This window comes from Varanus komodoensis, unplaced genomic scaffold, assembly GCF_004798865.1.
Source record: "Varanus komodoensis strain SLA01 unplaced genomic scaffold, ASM479886v1 scaffold21, whole genome shotgun sequence".
NCBI lineage: Eukaryota > Metazoa > Chordata > Lepidosauria > Squamata > Varanidae > Varanus > Varanus komodoensis.
This window is the reverse complement of record NW_025335589.1, coordinates 9,000,792-9,023,951: the sequence shown is the minus strand read 5'-3', so window position 1 is coordinate 9,023,951 and position 23,160 is coordinate 9,000,792. Positions and strand designations below refer to the sequence as shown.

The following is a 23,160-nucleotide window of genomic DNA, read 5'->3' as shown; positions in this document are numbered from 1 at the left end:
CATGAGACCATAGCTATATTCATTATTATATATAAAAATACACCAAATTAAATTATTTAGCAAATTCAACAAATCTGGATCATGTGAAGAAATCTTGTTTGAAAGCTGTTACCACCTATATAAGATAGTCAACCTGCTTATGGAAGCACATACAACAACACTGTTTATGGGTAATCCTACATACTCTGATAGTTGTGGCACACTTGTGTTACCCATAGCAACCACACAAAGTAGGGGAATTACATGTATCTTTATATGTGCTTGGGAACTCTGATTGTGCCAGAGTTCCCAACTGTATGTGTGTGTATTCAAACTTTTATGACCACCAATTTGGATGGACAGACAGTCTCTCTCTCTCTCTCTGTCTCTCTCTCTCTCCCTCTGTGGCCTTTTCTTGGGTTATAGAATTCTAGAGCAGCTTTAGTTATTTTTGTGCTCAGCAACAGATTTTCAAAGTGAAATTACAGGTACATTGTATTATTTATAAAGCATGCACATAGATAAATTACAGCTTTTGTGCAAAACATAAAGCCAGGGCCTAATACTTTTGAGATGTATCTTTTGTAGGAAACTTCAATTTGCATTATGCATACCATTCAAATATATCACCATGGACATATTTCTTTTAATTGAGAATCAGTTTTGAGACCAAAAACAAATATCTGAAGCAGACTTTAGTCAAAGATAAAAAAGAGTAGGCAGTAGACTGTAGAAAAAGAAGCAATATTTTAAAATTTGGAAGCTTTTCCTTAATGTTTCATACAAGGGGAAAAGGAACACTGTGTTAATGGCAAGAATGCCATCTGGGAAAAATATGAGCATACTTCCCCACAAATGCCATACTGCAGTGTATTAACGGTAGCAGAAGTATCATGTTCAAGACATGTGATAGTTCTGCTTGTCTTAACAGGCTTTGGCTGATATTTTATGTTCATATATTTAGAAACTGCTGTTTTTCTTCCACTGTGATATGAATGCATATTTCATTTTCCCCTTAAAGTTATTGTAATTTTTTGCATCTGTTTTAAATTTGGTTTTAAATTTTGTATGGTAAGCTTTTGAATGATGTTTTCATATGGTGCATTTTAATAATATATTTTTAATATGCTGAGAGAGCCTTGAATATTGGGAAGCATAGAATTTAAACAAATAATAAAAAGATCCAGGTAGATCTGAATTTTCTGAAAATATTCAGTTAATACATGGCTTCTCTTATGATTGGTAAACCTGATGGTTTATTGCATGTGGAACATTTTCTTAGGCTATACTTTAGAAGCCTCCCTGAGAAAGCATTGCGGGGGGGTGGGGGGTGGAAGAAGGGAGGCCATGTGAATATGGTCCAAGAAACAGGGAAATCTTAACATGACAGTAGTTTTTTAAATTATGTATTCCTTTGCAGTGTCATTCTCTGATGTGAGGGGAAGAGCAAAGGTATTTAAATAGTGGAAGTACCAATTTTTAAAAAATCTTCAAGATGATGCAGTAGACTCAAGTACCAAGGGAGGTAATGCAATAATTAATTTGGATTTGTTTTAACTGAACAGTAATCAGGAAACAGTTTAGCAAATGTTGCCTTTTTGCGGGGTAGACTAGATATTCTCATGAGTTCCCTTTACAGTACTATATTCTGGAACTGCAACTTTAAAATGATTATTCTAGCAGGTAATTAGTATTTAAATCCTACTATTAGATGCTCCATACTATGGGTTAATATTCCAGAGAAATTTATGTAGGATGTTTTCCAAAGTAAATTCTTATTTCAAATTTAATATTAACTGCTTTTTAATATAGCACTTCCAATACCCTATTTGATGCACTGCCATAAAGTCCAGTCAGCTTGCTGAGGGCCACACTATAGCTCTAATTAGTGAAAATGATCTTGTTTGCTTCAGCTGGTAATTTTGAATCATCCACTATCCCGTTTGTTTAAAATGGGGGAAGAAATTACTCGGGCTTGAAAAGCTAGTTAGATATTCAGTGTTTTCCCTAGCCCAGTGGCCAATGTGAGGATGGCGTGGGGATGGTTTAATTTCCTGCCGAAGTCCTTCCCATGCTGTGTGCTCACAGGCTCCTTGGAGCTGAGCACCATATAATTGATGTGCAGCCTGCATTGCTGAAGCTTGGACTGCACCATTCTCAGCGTGAGGGAAGATGTAATCTGATCTCCGTGCCGCTAAGGGAGGAATCTGTTCACTCAAGGCTTTGACAGGGCAAAGTCTCCTCCAATAATCTTCCCCCTCTCGCATTATTCCTTTAAGTTCTTCTCAGACAAGCTGTACGTATGTATGTGTGCCGGGAGAAGCTGTTTGATACTGAGCTTCGTTCTCGTTCGCAGTGGAGTTTGGTTGCTGGTTCTGCTGCCTGATCTTTCTTTTCTGACGTGCCCGAGCATGTCCACATTAGAGTCTGTGACATATCTACCTGAAAAAGGTTTATATTGTCAGAGACTACCGAGCAGCCGGACACACGGGGGCACAGAATCTCTGAAAGGAAAAAATACCGAAAACATGGGGTTCTACGGCACTTTAAAAATGATTTTTTACAAAGTAAGTAACCTGTATTTTTCCCCTTATATATGTCTAACTGTGTGTATGCGTGTGTTTGAGGGAGGAAAAAATCTGTATCATCAGAGATGGCTGCAGTATCTCCCTGTGCCTTCTCTCCCCCCCCCCCCCTTTGGTGGGTGACTGGATGCTTAACATTCTATACGCTGAATAAAAGCAAAGAATGAAAAGGCTCAATGAGATGCGAAATCCTTTTATTTTCGGAATCTGCATGTGAAACCAAAGAAAAACCAGACTATTTACCTTTGGCTGAACTGGCTCTTCACATTCAGCTCTGCACTTTAGACTTGCTTTTAATCAGAGCTTACTTCCATATGTGTGTAGTGTTGCCTGGGATATCTTGTTTTCATTTTCTTAGCTCAGATGGCCTTAGATGCAAATAGTAAGGCTGTTTACATGTGATGTCTATATAAAAGAGCCATTAAAAAGATGCCATGAAATATTCCAGTAGTATGAGGTTCTCTCAGCAGAATAGGAGAAAACAAGCCTAAGGATCTGGTATTAAAAAAACAAACAAACAAAATACTTTCCCACAGGATTCTAGTGTATTTATGAAACTCGTTTTCTGTTTTCACTTCACCAAAATTCTTCATCAGACCATTGTAAGGACAGTAAACTTCTGTTTAGCATGATAAAGTGGTGGTTTTATCGGGGTATTTGATATCATATGAAGTGCTGAGCTTCTGCAAATTTTTTCAATCTAAATGGAATGAAAAAAGTTTCCTACAAATACTGAGAAAACAGTAGTTTGGTTAGGCAAGTATATCAGTTGTCTGTTTAGCATGTCTTATGCTTCTGAGAAAATGAAGTTATATTTAAAGTTGGAGTTAGTGTTACCATTTTAATTCCTAATATTTGTCTATTGAAGAGGAACAAATAATAGTTGAAAACAGAAACATTGCTGTTGGTATAAATATATTCCCTAGAGGACGATCTAGGGGATAGCTATTAATTTCTAATAGAGCATAGAAGCTTCAAATACATGAATCATTTTTCTAAACAGGCAAGTTTTGTATAGCAGTAGGGTCTTCTACAATAAATTAATATGCCTTTTTGAACATGGAGAATGCTTTTCAGTAGTCTTTCTGGCAATTTCCTATACATGGATAAAAAGATGGTCTCCATTATTCCCAGCTTTTCTTTAAAGAGAGAGGTTGCTGGTAGAAAGGTTGCTTCCTGCTTTTGGCTTTTTGGTTCTGTATGGTAACATGCTGTGTGTTGTCCCATGTGAGGCATAGGCATACAAATAAAGGTTGACTACATTAGGAATTTCCTTTTCCACAAGAGCAAAGTGGATACGCACAACAGTTTAAACAGACCATTGTGCAAAATAAACATATGGTGTGAACCTCAAATAAAAGTAAATGCACAACTGGGTGAATGTTGTTTTCATTAATGTAAATGCATATTGGAGGATTTGAGGGCATCTTTTGTATCAGAAGGCTTCCATAATGCATAATAAATAATTAGTTTGAAAGAATAAATGAAAGAAAACATCTGCATTTGAAGGGCAGTAATCTTTGATGTTAGTTGCCAACTATTGGTATGAAACCACCCATTTTAAATGTTCATTATGCTAAGAAAAACCTAAAACTATCATAATAAAGCACACTAGCTAGGTATGTTGGGCTGAAGCTTATGTATATTCCATAATGTTTAGTCAGTGTAGCTGCTGAAGTGCTATGCTGCATCGTGTCAAACCTAAAAAGTTTGCATTGCAAGTATTTATTTTCTTTAGAAAGGTTTGTTAAGCATAGAATTCTTTTAGTTTCTGGTCATACAATTAGTAGTTCCAGGTATGTGTACATTTGTATAACATAAGCTTTAATTGCTCTTAACATATTTGGTTGAGTCAATGCTTTTACTGGGTACCATTGTGTCTTCGTAAATTTGCAAACCTGGTTTTCAAATCTTTTTTTCCTTTAAAAACCCTGCTTCATAATCTAAAAAAAAAACTTCTTTGTGGGTTTACTGGGCAACACACACAAATATACGTGTGCATACGCGTGCATATCTGTATATATAAATAAACATAATATATTCTTGGCATATTTCAAAAATACTTCTCCTAAAGCCTTCCTAATTAATTTTGGTGTTAAAACCAGAATTGCACACAAAAAGTAGCTTTATTTGCAGCTTTATAAAAATCTTTCTGATCCACAGTTTTAATGATTATGAATTATAGTCCCATTCTGTTCTATATTTTTGACATTCATAGCAGTCATTCCAGAGAATGTGCAAAGTTAATTTTTGTATCCATAGCTAACTACATTATTGAACACCTAATGAATAAATGTGTGTGTACAAATCATGATGCAGCAGATGTTCTTGCAGTCATGTAATTATGGTGCAAAGGTTTGCATAAAAGGTTGTTGTGTCATTAGAAGCATTTTTGTTTTGTTAATCTAAAATACAAAATAGAATGTTATATTGAAATAAGCTATTCTGAGTATATTAACAAAACACAGAGAGGTACAGGAAAAGGATCACAATCCTTTTCATTATAGGCCTATTTTATGGCAAGCTAACATAACCTTTTGTTCCTTGTCCCATTTTACAGATGAAGAGAAAGTTGGATCATGGCTCTGAGGTCCGTTCTTTCTCACTGGGAAAGAAACCCTGCAAAGTCTCAGAATATACAAGGTAATTAAATGTGATGGCAGGTCATCTGTTTAAGATACGTCACCACATCTTGTACTTCCTGAACAGGCACCTCTTACATGTTGATACCACAGATTAAAATTGAGTGAAGTATCTACACGAACATGTACCTCACCTGAAATGACTGAATTTGGAAACATAAAAATGTATTAAGACACGCAATGCCTTGTATGTCTGAATTAGAAATGTGGAAAATACTTTTATCTGGTTTCACAGGCTTTAATAATAATGCCACTGTAAAAAGAAACTTGCAGAACAGAATATTTATCCATTTAGTGTAGCAGCTGGAATATAAGAACAACAACATCTCTTGAGCCTTGCACATGACAGCATGATACTTTCTGACTCATACTGAATAATAACTTCTCAACAACATGAGTACAATTTATAAATTAAGGAAATGTACATTCATCATGAGGCAGGTTTGTCGGTTTAGCAACCCTTTCATTTCTTTCAATGAGGAATTTCAGTATCAGGAGGGCATACAGTTTAACTTCTCTACTTGGTAGTTGCCATAACAACTAAATACAGTTCTTCTGCATTTTGTCATGTACAAATCTGCATCACTGTAAAAGTTTCTTGCTGTAACAGATTTCTTTCCATAGGTCATTTATCTACTTTTAGATTTTAATGTTGTTTTAAATTCCTTATTATGAATTGGATTCATTTATATAAATTATACTGACATATAATATTGACTTAACAGCAAAAAACAAAAACAACCCCCCTCCCAAAAACCCCATATATAGAGAATTGGTTAATTGCAGAAATTTTCAATAAGGGACACTTAGTGCAAATAAGGAGCACTTGTTAATGTATTTCAAGCTAATAAAACTAATTGTTTCCAGAAAGACTACATAGAGACTCCTATAAAATACTTGTATTTTTGAAGATAACTTTAAGCAACATACCATTTTATACCTTCTTGAATTTGAATTTGCAGGAAAGATCTTAGGTGTTCTTTTGAACAGTACCTTTGTGGAATTCAGAAATGCCTCAACACTGTCCTTTTATTTAAACCAGGTGAAGGGAAAAACTGAACCCATATCCCTCAGATAATAAACACATAGTTGTATGTTTAGATCTTGATGAGGATGTTCATCAAATAAGGTTGCTAAGTTGCATAAGGTAAACAATTTAATAGCCCCTTTGCATTATATTTCTGTTATTTGAAAGTGTTTTAAGCTGATAGAATTTCATCAACTTGATCTTGCCTACCAAGAAAGGCTATATAATAATGACTTGGTACTAACCCCCCCCCCCCCCGCTCCAGAAAAAACATTGCTTTTGAGAACTAAAAAGCTACCTTATATTGAATCAAGACCATTGATCCAACTAGAACACATTTGCCTGCTACTCTGACTTAAGCAGAGGCTTTTCTTACATCTTGTATATGTTGGTTTTTGAATCTGAGACCAGAAAACCATCCACATTACTCTAATTTTCAAGCATTTTTTGTACAGACACCAACAGTCCTGCAGTAATTTGCTATTTTAGCAGAACTGGGGAACCAAAAAAAGCACCCAAGCATCAATACTAAGTTTATAATTATGGTAAAGCGAAGTTTACTTATAAAATATATGTATAGTGGTATGACGTGTCCAGTGACAATGTGAAATAGAAGCAAACAAGCCTCAGTTATCTAGATATATTAAGCTCCAAAAGGTTCTGCATCCTGTCATGCATGTTTATTGTCAGTATAGGCATGCTGTAAATGAAAAGCCCCAAACCAAAGGCTGGTCAGGCATTTTGTTAACTTAAGCATTTTAGATAATGCAAGATGACAAGTACAAAAATTAGACGACAAGGTCATATCGTATTGCTTAGTCTGTGTACTCAGCAGTTTACTGTAGAAGTTGGAATCATTATTTTAAAATAATCCTTCTATATTCTTCAAAAATGCTTTTTTTGTAGAAACTGATCAAAACATTAATATTAGTTTGTATAAACATTTTAAAATACTATTAAAAAGAAAAACACTAAATGGAAATGTTCAACTTGTAGAATACTGGAACTTCTATAGACTTACTACCAGTAGAAATGGAGATGCAGCTTCGAAGGACTGCAGTGACGCTTGCACTTTGAATTATTCCAAAGTGGAGCATGAAACAAAATATTGATCTATCAAAATCTCATAACAGGGGTGCTACTCTGCTCTGAGTTCCAGGCAGTTGTATTGTCCCAAAGGATGCTATAAGGAGCTGAAGCAGTTTAGTCTTCCATTTTCCTTTTCCAACTGATGTTCAACATTCCATGATAACTGAGCTTGCTCAGTCTTCATTGTACTGTCTGGCTTTGTTTTTTGGCTTTAGTGTTTGTATGTGTTTGTGTGTTTTAAGTGTTTATATGCTTCTGCAACCCCATTGTTCACTTGAACTTGCTTCTAGTTCCACTGTGTTTCTCAGAGGTCCTACTTTGCTTTGCGACTGTTGCCACTTAACAACTGAGTTCCTATTGGAGGGACGCTGTGGCCAATGTTTTAAAAAACCATCCAACTAGTTCTGTTCTCCTAAGTAAATAGATACCTGTGTTTCTTAAACTCAACTCTGTATATATTATGTAAATTAATTTTAAACATGGGTGTTGTTTTCCCCCCAAAAATAATTTGTCATATGACTAAGGGGTCTGAACTTCAAAGCAGCAAGGTCAAAAATACTAGCAAGTGTGTTCAAACCCTTTGATGCACATAAAGTAGTCCATTGAATCTCAGGCTATCATACTCCCTGTTCAGTTAGTGAAGCAAAACTTGACATCCAAGTTTCACATATCATTTAAGTTATCCTGACCACTATGCAGCTTCCATTGAAATAGTAGCAAAGGAGTGAATTAGTAAGACTGGGCAAACTAATGAAATCTGTTTAAATAACTTGTAATAAGTTTGGGTTTGTAATAATGCACTATCCTTAAAACAGTTAAATATTTCTGAGAACTGCATTGGCCTTTTTTCTGCTCTAGCACTACTGGGCTTGTACCTTGCTCAGCAACACCTACTACTTTTGGAGACTTGAGAGCAGCCAATGGCCAAGGACAGCAACGGCGCAGAATTACATCTATCCAGCCGCCAACGGGGCTCCAGGAATGGCTGAAAATGTTTCAGGTAGACAACATTTTGAGTTTGACTAGCCATCTATCTGGAATATTTGTGAATAGCTTGTCATGAATTGAGAATGTTTCCTGTTAGAATAAATATAGCCAGTAACAGTGCACCCACACCACGTTTATTTCCCCTCCTCCTCTTCCCTCTCCTTCCTTTGTAATAAAAAGCAGTAGGAAACTTATTTGGTATATCTTGCTGTTTAAAATGTTAATACAGAGATTTTTACATGACAGGCATGAGAGTAGACATTGTCTGGATTAATTAGGATAATTAAATATTTTAAAAAGCAAAATACCAAGAAGCTTGTTCTTAAATGTTTTAGAGCTCTTAATTATGAATTTAAAATAAAACATTCTTGTCTCTTTGAAAATCATCAGAAATTAAAGAGAAATGGAAAGAGATCCCTTCATACAGAAACTTTTAAATGCCTTTCTGGGTAAAAACTTTGAAAAATGAAAGGTTATTTGCAAGTAGAAATAAGTACTGTGTGACTGTCGTAACTCAACTTGCTCTCTGTAGTTCTCTAGGACTGCACCACAGTTTTAAGGAAAGTTAATATATCTCTGAAGAGCTAAATTAAATAACCAGCAATATAGTGTGTTTATAGAGATCTATAAAATGAAAACTACTTCTAAACAATATAAAATGGGGAAATGAGCCACTGTTGGAAATTACTGCCATTATGATCAGCAATCAGTTTCTCGGATTTAATGCAAATATTTTACCTCTAGTAGTAATCTTCTTCTAGTTTGATAACAAGAGATCTTTAATAAAGCACTTCATAGTCAACATTGTTCACCTGATAAATAATATAATTCACAAAATGAATTAAATCGGATCCTGGTGCTGAAAAAAGAAAACTTTGAAAGACTTTTTGTTTCTACCAATTATGCAGTTACCTGATAAATACATTTTATCCTTCAGGTTAATATGTGAAATGACAGAGCAAGCAAAATCAAGTATAAATACAGTGGATTGTATCCACTGCCATGCTAGCCATCATACAATTCAGAAATCTGCATGAACAAATGGGGTCCTCCACTCCTTTTGCTTTGCCTCAGTGCCTCCTGAAAGGCCTGTCCTATGGGTTGGGAGGAACCCTCAGGAAAAGCTTAGAATGTGGTATATGGAACTGCGGAGGGTTTGGGCATCACCAAATCAAATGTAGACCATTTGCAAGAGCTACTTCACATATATACAAGCTATCCAGGCCTTTCCTGGAGACCCTGTGACCTTCAAGAGATGTTTTCAGTGGGTACAGGAGCCTGCACTGAGGAGGAGCAGTAGGAAAGTCCCCTTGTAGAAGTATACCTCCACCCTGCAAATATGTCTTCACTTTCATATCCAAAAGTTAATGCTCAAATTTGATGTTCAGATTCTCTTTAAAAGTGGACTGAACATCTGAACAAAGGAAATGAGTGACTCAAATCTTAAACTGTTGATTTTCCACTAGTCACTAAATTATACTTTTTGTAAAGAGATCCTACCCTCTGTGAGTGGCAGAACCCATCACTGATCGTGTCAGATAATGGAAGAAGAAAACTGGTTCTAAAACACTGGGACAAGCAAGATCAATTCTAAAGGTTCTAGAAGAGCAGGGTGAACATCTGCCTAGGTACTGAATATTGAATAAATTCAAAAGCAAACTTCTTTCAAATTTCAAATATTCCACAGCCATTGTATATACAAGAGCTGCCAGTTAAGTGTGCAGTATAAAATATTAACATATAGCACAAACATTCAGATGGCAATGACAATGATTATCAACAGTGTTAGAATATAAGTTTACCTTGTCTAAAGAATGGTAGTAAGAGCAGTAAAGTTTTGCTTGAGAAAATATATTTTATAAAACTAAATTGAAACTATTTTTGACTCTTTCACAAATCTGATCTGATATGCATATAACCCATGAATAGGCACAAATATATTCATGAAGAAAAATAATTTGGTTGGTTTAGAGGTGTATGCAAATACATCATGATTCCACAAGTGTGTAGAATATAGAAATTCAGTTTCATGAGAATTTCTGCTTTTTAAAAAAGTATTAAAAATGCTACTTTCATAGTACCATTGAAAGATAATGGAAAATGCATGCAGAAATTAGAAAAACCAGAGAAATATCTTACTGTAATTTCTACTAGCTAGAGGAAAGGCTTCAGTGGCCCATTTAATGTGCAAACATTTAAAAAGTGAGCCAACTTGAATAATTTGTCTCATTTCCTATCAACTGTAATATACTTTATATATTTAGGTCACACCATTCAGTTTCCTTAGTTGATATGAGTAACTTCCTAGATGCTTTGTTTTGATTACTCTTTTATCATAGAGTTCAAATATATACAGTCCTGAGAGTAATGCATTGCTTGTTTCTCGACTTAAGGATCAATTTGTTGCGGTTTTTGTGTAAAGAGCTTAATAATTCACTCATTTTTACGATTAAAGTGTATATATTGAGCATTGTTTGCTCTTTCTTCAGATTCCACTGTAAGGTGCTCTACTTAGCTCTACTTAGGGCACAGATATAATACGTAGAGGCACAGATCAAATTGTTAGAATGGTCAGCAAGATTTTCTTTTTTGCATCATCTCTGATTATACTGTGAATGGCACAGATATAGTATTGGTAAAGTTGAACTAAAGTAAATACCCTAATGTGCTTTTAAATTCTTAATCTGTGCTTCGGTATTACCATATTAAGCTCCTTGAAAGGTTTGAAGGACAATTTAAAGGTTTGAATTGTGACAAGGAAGCTAGACAAACTCCTTATAAGCAGTGCAGTGAGACTGATTGTTGGCATAATGTATATTTGTTAAAACTAGGAGGCAGCTTTGAACCAAGAACTTAGCCATGGTGTTACATAAGAAAATAGTAAATGGGAGATCTGGGAAAAACAGCACTGACTTTAATTATACAGACATATATTTTCACATATGCATATTATATTTGTCAGAAATTATTTCTTGACTCTTAAAACCAATGGCAAAGAGAGCAGGGTCCAAGGAGTAAGCATTTCTTGTTAATAGTTTGAAATTATCTTACATGAATTCTCCTAACTCAACTAAGAAAGCTGAAGCAATAGAGCTTCTTGCCTTACAATTTGAGGCTATAACTCAAAGTTTGAGCTCACCAGTTTTTCATTTGTATTGTGGTTTTCAGAACGGGATATATCATCAGGGTGTTAACTTTTGTCTTTATTTATTTAGCTCTTTCTTTTGACTACTTCTAGACATTTTTTCAAAATATTTTTTCATAAAGCAGCATGCAAATACAAAGAAATCATTTTTAAAACAAATATCAATTTCATCATTTTAAATAATGAAACAAGCAGAGCAATAGGCATTATTTCAGACAGCAAACTCATAATTATTTCTAAAACCATATGAAAGCAAAAATGAGCAACAGAAACCTTAAGTTAGAGCAGTCATGTAGAGCATCTGGGGCAGTAGTGGTGAACCTAAGGCAAGTGTGCCACAGCGGGCATGCAGAGCCCTCTTGGCATGTGAGCCAAGTTGCCCCAACATCACCCCAACGGCCAAGCATCAGATAACAGTGCACATAGGGGCCATACACATGCTTGGAAAACAGTAGTAGCGCAAGGCGATGATGTCCAAGCTTTCACATGGCTGGTCAGTGTGCTACCATATATATGCATGCTTGGACTGGCCGTGAATTGTTTTTTTTTTTTTCTAAACTAAAACCTCAGTATTCATGTTTTACTGTAGTGTTGGCACTTTGCGATAAATAAGTGTGTTTTGGGTTGCAGTTTAGACACTTGGTCTCAAAAAGGTTTGCCATCACTGATCTAGGGGACAATAAGATAATTCTGATGCTTATATCTGAGGCTGGAGACAGAACTCTGACTTGGGAGCTGGGCATGCATGCATCAGTCCCTATTTCCTTTCCCTTCCTTACAGTGTGCATGGAAAGAACTGTGCCAGCTGCCATTCTGAGGTTGGGAAATAAATCTTGGAGGTAAAGGCAGTATTTTGCAGACAGGGAAGAAAACTGGTTAGAGTCATCATAATATATGTTATCCTGATGGTGCCTCAGCTTCCTCCCTCCCCCCTCCAAGTGCTTAAAGCTAGATGGTCAGAAACAGAGGAGGAGATGTACACCTGTATTAGTGTTCCTTCTCTGTGATGATTGTTGGTAAGCCTCAAAGTTTGGGGCCTTACAAATAACAGTAAGATTGTGTCCTTTACCCTTTAACCAAAGACAAACTAAAATAAAATATCTTCTGAGCCTGCCTAATAGAAAATGGAAGAGAGAGATAAGCATATGACTCAGCAAAGGGAATTCCATAAATATGGGGGCACCACTGAAAAGGCTTTGTCTTTTGTACCCACTGTGTAACTGCTCCTATTGGTAGGCACAGAAGTACCTGTTTTCCCGGAAATAAGACCTAACTGGAAAATAAGCCAGTGGCATGATTTTTCAGGATGCTCGTAATATAAGCCCTACCGCCAAAATAAGTCCCACTTAAGTTCGTCAGCTAGACAGACGCATTTAGTACGTCCGTTGCAACACAATTCAGGGTTTGGAAAATTACAGTGATGTTCCAGAAGAAGATGACATGACTGTATTTGAATAAATGTAGATTTTTGTACATGAATAAATGAATAAATTTACATTGTTGTATATGAAACAATAAGACATCACCTTTAAATAAGCCCTAGTATGTCTTTTGGAGCAAACATTAATATAAGACCTGGTCTTGTTTTCAGGGAAACATGGTAGGACCTGTGTAGCTGATCTTAATATAATGAACCTATATAGATTCATACGGTTCAGTGCACTCTGTTAAGCAACTTTATTCTGACCATTTAAGGCATGGGTCCCCATCTGGTGGGAGTATTTGGAAATTTGAGAGACTGCTGTGGATACCACCACGAAGTACCTAAGCCCTGGATCATTGTTTTGGCACCTACCTGTCACATGGATACACCTTAGACTGCATCTCATTCAGCAAAATCTTCTGTTTTGTGTGCATTGGACACCACAACATATCTTTAATTAGGGATTGTTTTATTTGGGTAATAGCTTCTGATGCAATACAGCTAATCGTTCCTTTAAACATAAATTTTGGCAATGTCCAGTAGTTGCTTCTTTTTAGGAAGACGTTACTGCATAGATAAATTTTGTGCTGGAACAGTATTTAATATTCACTGATGTCCGTGCACTTTTAAACTATGTACCTGCATCTTGGAAATTAAAACATGGAAAGAGACATTGATTATCTGTGTCTTTTAGCAGCTAGAAGACTGAAGAGTAAGGACTCACCTTCTGTAATGCAGGGGATTGAGGACCTTAACAACGCTTTCAAGGAGCTTGTAGAAGCCATATTCAAATAGATACTTATTATTTAATGCATTTTTGTTGAAGCTTCTATATAATTGCATGTTTGTCCTGCCAATCCATTTATGTATATTGAAACAACAGAGAAATTTTTTTTTGGGTATTTGGACACCCTTCCTCAGGCAGTAGTGGAGATGTGCTCTGGGCTATGGCACCTGTGGGTACCATAGTGGGGATCCCTCCTCTAGATTGATACTAGCACTTTTAATTGGTTTTGGAAGAAAAGAGATAGTGGATTCTGATGTTATATGATCCAAATATCCCCACCAGCAGCTGGCTTAAGGCATTCTGTGCTACCTGAAACTTCTAAATCTTCTTTAACTTGCATGATAACTATTACAGCAATTAAATAGTTTGCAAATTTAATTTTATTATTTTCAGATGTGTGAATAGAAATGCTTGAAAATTAATATGAAGCAGTAGTTGAAAGCAAACTTAATTGACCTGTTTTTAAGTCTGAATTATCCAGCATATTCATCCCATACCCCGTTGATTACATATGTACATGTACTTAACTTGTGTTCATTCTGTGCCATATTAACAGCCATATATAATATCCTTCATCAAACTAAGCAAACCACTGTGATCAGGGAATGTACACATCTTAAAGTAAATGTAGGAATTTCATTGATGCCTTAATTGCATGTACTGTTTGGAAGTATGACAGAAAGACTAATTGCCAACCAAATAGTTTATCATGGGCTGATATTTATATAAGTATCCATATAAATACTTACCTAGCATTTAAATAATACCCATATTGTTTTATCTCACACTGTGTCCTTTTCAATTAGTATTAAAATGTGCTTTTAAATCCGGTATCTTTAGACTCTTGACCACTAAAATAAGGCAGTCCCATAAAGCTACATAAAATTATTAACTCAATCTCTAACACAGGTGTATAACCAGAATTTGCAAAGGGGTTAGAAAAAGTGATGATAGATACTATATGTTCAAGTAACTGCAGTATAAGCATAACTGAATGTGTGGTTTTTTCATTTACTATCTTCAGAGATAGGCTATGTGGTGTAACCATGTGACCTGATCATTCCACTTTGACCTGGTTCAGATGGCATGGCAGCTATGGATTAATTTACCCCTGTTGTGCTGCACTGTGTACTGCCATTGTGAATATGCAAGCCTTGGCCAAGTGTCATCCATATGCAGCTGGCAGTGGTTAACTGAGGGTTAAATACGAGGGTGGGTGACATACATCACAGCTCCTAAACGGTAAAGTAATTGCTGTGTTGTGCAAACTGGCCCAATGGCAGTAAGTACATGCATTGTAGTACTGTGTATGCATGAGCAGAAAGGAGTCCATGCAAAGGACTGGCCCTGCATGCATCTTCCACATGAGAGCCAGTGCAGTGGTACTCAGGTGATCTAGGTTTTAGGCGCTGCTCAGCCAGGGAGCCAAGTGACTTTGGGTCAGTCACAGATCTACCTCACAGGGTTGTTGCAGTGGGGATAAGATTAAGAGCAGGAAGGTGAATGATATAAGCCACTTTGAATTCTTTTACAAAAAGGAAAGGGTGCGATAAAAATGAAATAAATAAGAGGTATACACCAGAATTCTGTTGTACTTTCCTAGATTCCTGGTTTGTCATTATGGGTGAACCAAGAAATGTAAATTAAAATAAAGGTAGTATGTTAAGTGAGCAGAACCTTTTCAGGTGTTTTAAGCAACTGACTAGAATTTGTTTTATGCTACCATTTCTGATTTGCAAGTAACGTGGAGGCAGGTATATACTAAAGCAGAACTATTTCCCCTGCATGGAAGTCTGTCTGTGAGAAGTTTCTGCAGCTGAGAAAATTTTGTCAGGAACCTCAAGCCTGATGTCCATGACATGTTGTGGATATAACTCCCACAAGGTTTGAGGGAAGTCCTCTTGTGGTTGAAGAATATGATTCAGAGAATGGGAATAAATGTTTATTTCTCCTAGGGAAGGAATGTAACCAGTGGGTGGCGGGTCCCACAGAGTCTGTATCAGGACCAGTGCTTTTCAACCAGATCATAAATCTGTAATTAGGAGTATGCAGTGCACTGCCCAAGCTTGTTGATAACACCAAACTATTTTGATTCTTTAAAACCAAAAAAACTTGTGAGCATTTCCAAAGGAATCTCTACAAGCTGGGAGAACAAGCATCAAAATGGTAAATGCAGTTCAGTGAAAGCAAGTGTATAGAAATGTGCATTGGGGCAACAAATTCCAACTTCAAGAATAAATGATGGGATTTAAGCTAGCAATGATTGATCAGTGACTAAAATTCTCTACCACAGGAAGTAGTGATGGCCACCAATTTGGATGACTTTAAAGAGGTTTGGCCAAATTCATAGTGGAGAAGGTTATCAGTGGGTACTAGCCTTGCTGGTTATGTGCTGCCTCCATTAGCAGTGGGTGAGGAGCTTGGGCAGGCGGTGGTCTTTCACTTTTCCTGCTTGCGGGATACTGTGGATTTGCCACTAGGTGAACAGAATGCTGGACTGGAAGGACCAATGGTCTGATCCAGCATGATTTTTCTTCTGTTCTTCCAGCATGCCTTGCTGGCTTTTATGATGGAAATTGAAGTCCAGAAATATAGGGGTCACCAGGTTGGGAAAAACTGGATTAAACTATAGTTTGCATTAAATTTTAATGTTTCCAGAGTTATCACAACATTACATTTCCCCTGATGAGATTAATAGAAGAATCTGGGGAAAATACATACCCCATTACTTTTTGGTTCCCATATGTTCAAAAGCATAACTATTTGCTTGGAAAATGTGGTTTTTCCATTTTTTAACATTTTGTGGAAGTGCTATAAATGCCATTCCAAAATAAGTTTTTTTTAAATATTGTTTTTCTCAGAATTGTTTTTCTTCATAAATGGCATTTGTATAGGAAATCAAATCTCTTTAAGCCCAGATGAGTTTGAGAGAAGACATGCTTGTTTGGTGTGCTGTATGTTCACTTATTCATTTTTCTGCAAATGATTTTCGTAATCTGCTGTGTTCACAGATGAGTGCCTTATTAAAACCATCAAATTTTATGGTGGCCATTAGTAAGAATATGAAGTAAGAAAATTACCAGTCAAAATTCCCTCTCTCCTTCCTAATATAAAATGTTTACAAAACACTGGTTTAGAGCCAGGAATCAGGAAGATTATACTGTGGCAGATGTACATATGGCAATAAAACTGTTTTTGTAATAAACAAGGCCAAATGAACCTTAAATGACATTACTATTATAAACTTTTTGTTTTTTAGTTCTGTATCTAAAGTTTAATATTAATGAAGAAACCTTTGGATGCCTGTACACCTGTTTCTCATTCAGATTTCCTCACATACTGGGCGGTAGTGCAATAATTTTTCATCCCAGTTTGTTCTGTAGCAATTTTAAAATATTACAAAACTTTTGAAGTACATAGTTCTATTCAAACCATACTATGGAAACTAAACAAACTTTCTCTTCATCTCAGAGCTGGAGTGGACCAGAGAAGTTACTTGCTTTGGATGAATTGATTGATAGCTGTGAACCAACACAAGTGAAGCATATGATGCAAGTGATAGAGCCCCAATTTCAACGAGACTTCATTTCCTTGCTCCCAAAAGAGGTAAGGATTATCTGTTAATACTGGGCTCTGGGTACTGTTTGACTATGTAATGCATCATCTGCCACCTTTAAACATTTCCTTGCTAATTATAGTGTTCAGTATTGTCAGCGTAACACTGTTAATTGGTGTTAAAGAGGGCTGCAAGTTGACAAACTGCCACGACTTAATAATGTAATTCTTAGATTAATGTATGCTTGTGAGACCAGTGACTTTGTTCAGTGACTAGGATGTATCCCATGCTGCTTTGTTACAAATGTGTTTATATTTTAGTTTTGTTAAGAGTTGTTAGGAAGTAATGTCTAATCAGCTGTTTCTTTGTGATTTTAGTATTGAATGTCACTGTGTTGCAGGCATTTGAGCTTTTGTCTTTGCCACGTTTTGGCTGTATGTCTTGTCAAACAATTACTTCAGAATATATAGAATATGTAGGCTTGTAGTTCAGGATTCATTTATGTATGATTCCTTGAATGATAAATTGATTAACTGTGAAAAAACTAATTTCATGTTTATTAAGCTGTCATGGAAGATCAGCCTATCTATTGGCTACTAGCCCTGATGGGTGACTTCAGTATGAGAGGTAATATGCCTTTGTACAGCAGTTGTTGGAGAACATGGGCAAGAAACGGCTGTTTCTCAGCAGTTCGAATCCTGCTCATGGGTTTCTTGTGGGCACTGTGGGGTACCACTATGTCTACAGGATAATGGATGTACAGTTGGTCTGATTATGCACAGTTCTTGTTATCTATATTTGTAATGTGTTAACTCCTGCATTCAGCTTTGCCTAAGGAAAGCAGCTGGTAGGTATAAGGAAACTTTCATTACAACTTTCTTTGTCCCCATACTCAGCCTTTGTCTGGATTTTGAACCCTATGGGTAATTTACAAATAAGATACAGCTCTTATTAATATGTGTTTCCTTTGCATGCAAAACTTATTCCATAATATGAAACCAGTATAAAGATTTCTAAAATAAATTGCATGTATCTGTTCAATATCTACTTGGAGCTAATATCAAGAATAATAAAAATAGGGAGAACAAATTGTTTCCAGGAAAACATAACTAGAACTCCATATCCTGATCCTCTGGCAAAAGTGTGACTGAGACTTTTGCAACAAGCTTTGCAGCTCAACAAATCAGATTAAATCAATGGAAATGTGATTTCTTAAGTGTCCTTCAATATAATTTCTTAGGTATCTTAAGAAAACACAACCTAGTGAATATTTTGGTCAGAATGAGAATTGTTTTTCATCAGATCTTTTAACAAGAATCAAAAATAACAAGGAGAAATGCTTGTGAGGGCTGGTGGAAAGGAGAGGATTAGCAACTTTCCCATTGTCTGGTAGACATTACATTATTTGTTGAAGAGTCTATATTACATTATAATAGTCACTCTCTTCCCTATTTTGGTTTATGTTGGGTGTCTGTGGCCAAAGCATCTAGTTTGAATATGCTATTACTTTAAAACAATCTTGCCTAAAAACAAGTACAGCAGGAATCCCATATCTGCTTGTTGAGTTACTACATTTTCACTAAACCATGGTTGACCTCGGTCCAAAAGAAAAGAAATTGTAAAGTGCCAAAGAGTCATAAAGTGCTTAAAAAAATTCTCAGTTTAACAGGGAAAGAAAAAAATCATATGCTGAGATTGCTAGCTTGTATGGTAAGAACAAATCTTCCATCCATGAAATTGTGAAAAAATGTGCTAATTAATGTTAATGTATTATAAACGTTGCCCAATCCAACCCTTCATCCTTTGAGGATTGTTGTCATTCGGTACCTGGTTTCCAACTTACGCTAACAAGATCAGTGCTGCCAGCATATCATATATAAATCACTGGAACACTCCAAACAGTTTTGTAGTCTTGATACTGATTGAGGATTGTTTTTTGTGTAAGAGTAGAGGCATGTGGGGCCAGTGTACGTATAGTGCTAGGGCAGAGGAAATTCTGCCAATGGGATGGAGATAGCACTGGCAAAGGGGAAGGTTACTGGCAAAGCTATGAGCTACTTCCCCTTCTAAACCTCCTCCAGCATTAGTAACTCTTATGGCTTGCCTGCAGTCCCTTCTGTGGGGTCATTTTCTTGATGAATGCCAAGTTAATTAGTGAGAAAGGATGTATCATTTCTGATTTTATCCAGGAAGAGCATACCAATCCAGTTTATGTCAGTGAGACATGGTTGGAAAAAGGGGGAGGTGCAAACCATTACCAACTCTGTGTGCCAGGATTTCAGGTAGAGCACCATGTTTGGTTAGAGGAAATGCCAGTCTTGCTTTCTCTATAGGAAGTCCATCTCCCTAATCTGTATCTTGTCCAGCATTTATGTCAGTTTTGAATATCTGAATTCCAAACAGGATTGTGATTCTGTTGGATAGTGAAGCTGCCAATGCACTAACTGTCTTTCTTCCTTAGCTAATGGAGGTGTGGTATTGGGAATCTTGAAGCTGTCAGTTTGCTGGAACTTCAATATTCACACCAAGCCTGTTTTGCCAAGAATGGCTCAGTATTTCATGGCCACCACACCAGCCATGGTCTATCTCAGTTAACAGCTGGTCCAATGATTGTCATTTTGTGGAACTAAGGAGAAATGATTTGTAACTTGGGGAGCCATTAATGACTGCATTTACATAAATGATCAGATTATCTGCTACATTTTGCTTCAGGTTGCCTATAACATCTGCAGACCTAAAGGACAAGATCTGATGGTCTGTCCCTAGACCAGTAGATTCTAATGGTTTACTGGACTCTCATGTATTTACTTGTTGGCTTAGCAGCAGTTCTGCCAACATTCTAGTCTCCACTTGGAATGAGAATGAGTCCCCTTTCATCTGAGAGCAAGTGTGGTTTTGTGGTTAGAGGTTTGGACTAGGGATTCAGAAGATCCCTGCTTGGCCATAAAGCTTACTGGGTGATAGCCAGTCACAGACTCTCAGCCCAACCTATTTCACAGGGTAGTTGTTGTGATGATAAGATTGAGAAGAGGAGGAGGAAAATTATGTAAGCCACCTTGAGTTTCTTGAAAGGAAAAAAAAGCAGGATATAAATATAATAAAGATCACTTAGAAACATCCTCAGCCAAACTGTAGAGCAGTGCAGTTGGTATTCCAAGTATCTAACAGTAGCAAAACACAAGAAGTGATAACTAAAACACAGATGTTAGGATGTTGCACGGCAAATAAAATTGAAGGATCAGTTTTTTGCTCTTAATCTGATAGATGCTCCATTTAATCCTGTCACTATTGTCCAGCTGAGCTTCTTCAAGTGGTGAAGAGTGAGTTCGAGAGTACATCAGCTTAACTCTTTAAAAGCCTACTGTAAATAATTTAATGGACATCTTGCAAATAAAGTTGTTCATATCCATGCTGACCTGGACACCATTGTTTGGCAGGATCAGAAATGGGCAGTACTAATGTACCTTTGTGTCAACTAATTATGGATTCTTTTTGACTTATGCAATCCAAGAATGTGGATAGTCTGCTAGGGATGATGTTCCTTGCATCCTTGCCTATTGCAGCTTAATCAGCCAGGGCTGGACTGGGTATTTTAACCTCAGAGATGGTTAATGGCTCTTTGAGGGAAGATGTGAAAGAAACAGTGGTGAAGGCCACTTTTGCAGAAGCTGAATTTAGACCAGTTGATAAAATTAGGAGACTTTTGTTATACTCCTTAGATATTGGGTGTATGCTAAAGGTTCTTCTCTTCCTGCTGTGGTTTCTAACATATTCATTAAACCACTGGGAGAAGTTATCCCAAGGCTTGGGTTGATGTGTCATCACTAAGCATATGATACTTTCTACCTTTAAAAAAAAAATCCTGTCTGCTTCTTCCATGGAGACTGGAATTGAATTAGTGCCTCGAGGCAGTTTTGTGGTTGATGAGGGTGGAAAATCTGAAACTTAATCCAGACAAGATGAAGTGCTGTTAATGAGTAAATTTCATGCTCTAGATAGAATTTTGCATGGGCAGGAGGAATCAAGACAGAGGTGACAGGACCAAAGCAACAGAACTCAAGGCAGGTCAGAATCCAAACACTGTCCAAACCCAGTGTCAGTAGTGAACTCAGTGCAAGGCCAAGGCCAAGCCACAGGCTGAATAAGAAAGTGGAGAAAGAGAGTCAGACAGTATGCAGGAACTGAACCACTAGAAATGAACAAGAAACCATACTTATAAAGGCTGCTTCTCGAGAGAAGAGCTTATATGGCTCGTCCCTTAGATCTCCCAGCTGGCACTCATCATGGGGCTAGCAGGGCCTGGGCCAAATCCTACAAGTACTGTGGTGGTTGTTCTGGTTGTGCCCACCAGATGGAGCTCTGGAGCAGCACAGATCCCGATAGCATCATAGGTGGGGTTGCACTCTTCTTGAAGGCTCAAGTAAGTAGTTCTGCAGAAGTGGTTACTGTGGGTAATGCTTAAGGGGAAAAAAACCTGTTTAGGCTACCCTGCCACCTGTAGCCATCTGGAAGGGGTTGAACCTTGCTGTAGTTATCCTTGCTCTGGAGACCTCTGATGAAACTGCTCGAATGCACTCTACACTGTACTGCCGTTGAGGATACTCACTGGTGTAGAATGCAACTACTTTCATATTGTTAGTGACTAGTTGGTCAGTTTCTGTAAAACCTTTAGTCACCTATACTGTTTCAATTGTGTAGATTCCTAATTCATTTTCAAGCCCAATTAAAAATGCTGTTTCTCTCCTCTTCAAAATATTTTTATTGATTTTTTTAGAAATGTGATACACTTAAATATTCATTTGTTCATTTATTCATAAGCATGCAAATAATCAACAATCAGTCACAGACTGAAATGCATATAAGCAAACAATGATGCTTATAGTTAATTGGAGGTTCTGATGTGCATGCAAAAATGTGTTGTGTCAGAAACTCTATGTGATAATCATATGAATTATAGACTTCCATTTATCCCTTAAAAAATTTCCAGAAAGGCCCATTTGAGTGTGGAATTTCTATTTTGTTGGTTTTTTAATGGCTAGGGATTATGGGAGTTACAGTCCAAAATATCTGGAAGACTCCAGGTTGTCCATTCTTGCTCAGTGTTTGAACAGAGAAAAAAGATGTCTTGAGCAGTGCACACACAGCAACAACAAACTTTGCCATATGATTAATTACCTTCCCAGATGCAGCACATTGTCTGAACCTGGGCCACATGGCTTGCTTGAGTAGGAAACAGACCTCAAGTTACCCAACAACTGCCATGTTGGATCACGCAAACCAAATCAATGAAAAGAGTTTGTTATACCCTCTCTTTTCTTTTTAGTTTTAATAAATTATCAAAACAAACTTTAATGAAGTTAGTATGTGTCTGTGCAAACACTGATGGTGATTTTCTGACACAGCATTATTGGGTATATGCTTTTGTAAAATATTAGACTGAAAATGCATATTGGCAGTAGTGTCTGATTAAAGTAATGTCTCCAGTGTATTAATACAACTTTAGGAAAGAGAAAGAGGAAAAACTATTCTATTTTGTGTGTATAATTAAACACTATATTGCAAATTGCAGGGAAGATTGCAAATATTATTAACTTGGATATACTATACTAGAAAATTAGGGGTACTTGGGAAATACTGCTATGTGTTTGATAGGAAAGAGCTAGACATGTGTTGAAAGATAATAAGAGAGATCAGAACATTCTCTCCAACTAGTTTGATTAACATAGTTGGTTATATCATTGGACCAATTTTAACAAATGCCTGTAGTAACAGGTAATTTCTTGATCTGCTGCAATGCTTACTGGTGATTTGAGTCACTCTATCTACTGCATTATTATATAATTCTGTTTTTTCTCCATATGGTTCTATACACCATTTTTATTCAGACAAGGAAGCTACAGGCTTGTTCCTCTCAACCAAAAAAACCCTAAGTGCTGCTTA

General features: G+C 36.7%; 1 protein-coding gene across 7 annotated transcripts in view; it reads left to right on the top strand.

The window, feature by feature from the left end:
- The window catches only part of FBXW7 (F-box and WD repeat domain containing 7), a 143,261-nt gene that overhangs the window by 94,373 nt on the left and 25,728 nt on the right, over positions 1–23,160 (top strand). For 4 of the 7 annotated variants that reach the window (XM_044430935.1, XM_044430936.1, XM_044430934.1 and 1 more), the window contains 3 exons: positions 5,125–5,207; positions 8,181–8,322; positions 17,136–17,270. In XM_044430935.1, the coding sequence (XP_044286870.1) occupies positions 5,125–5,207; positions 8,181–8,322; positions 17,136–17,270 (360 nt within the window). Of the gene's footprint in view, positions 1–1,399; positions 2,547–5,124; positions 5,208–8,180; positions 8,323–17,135; positions 17,271–23,160 lie in introns of those variants that run through there. The other 3 variants (XM_044430937.1, XR_006414824.1, XM_044430939.1) reach the window with 3 other exon arrangements.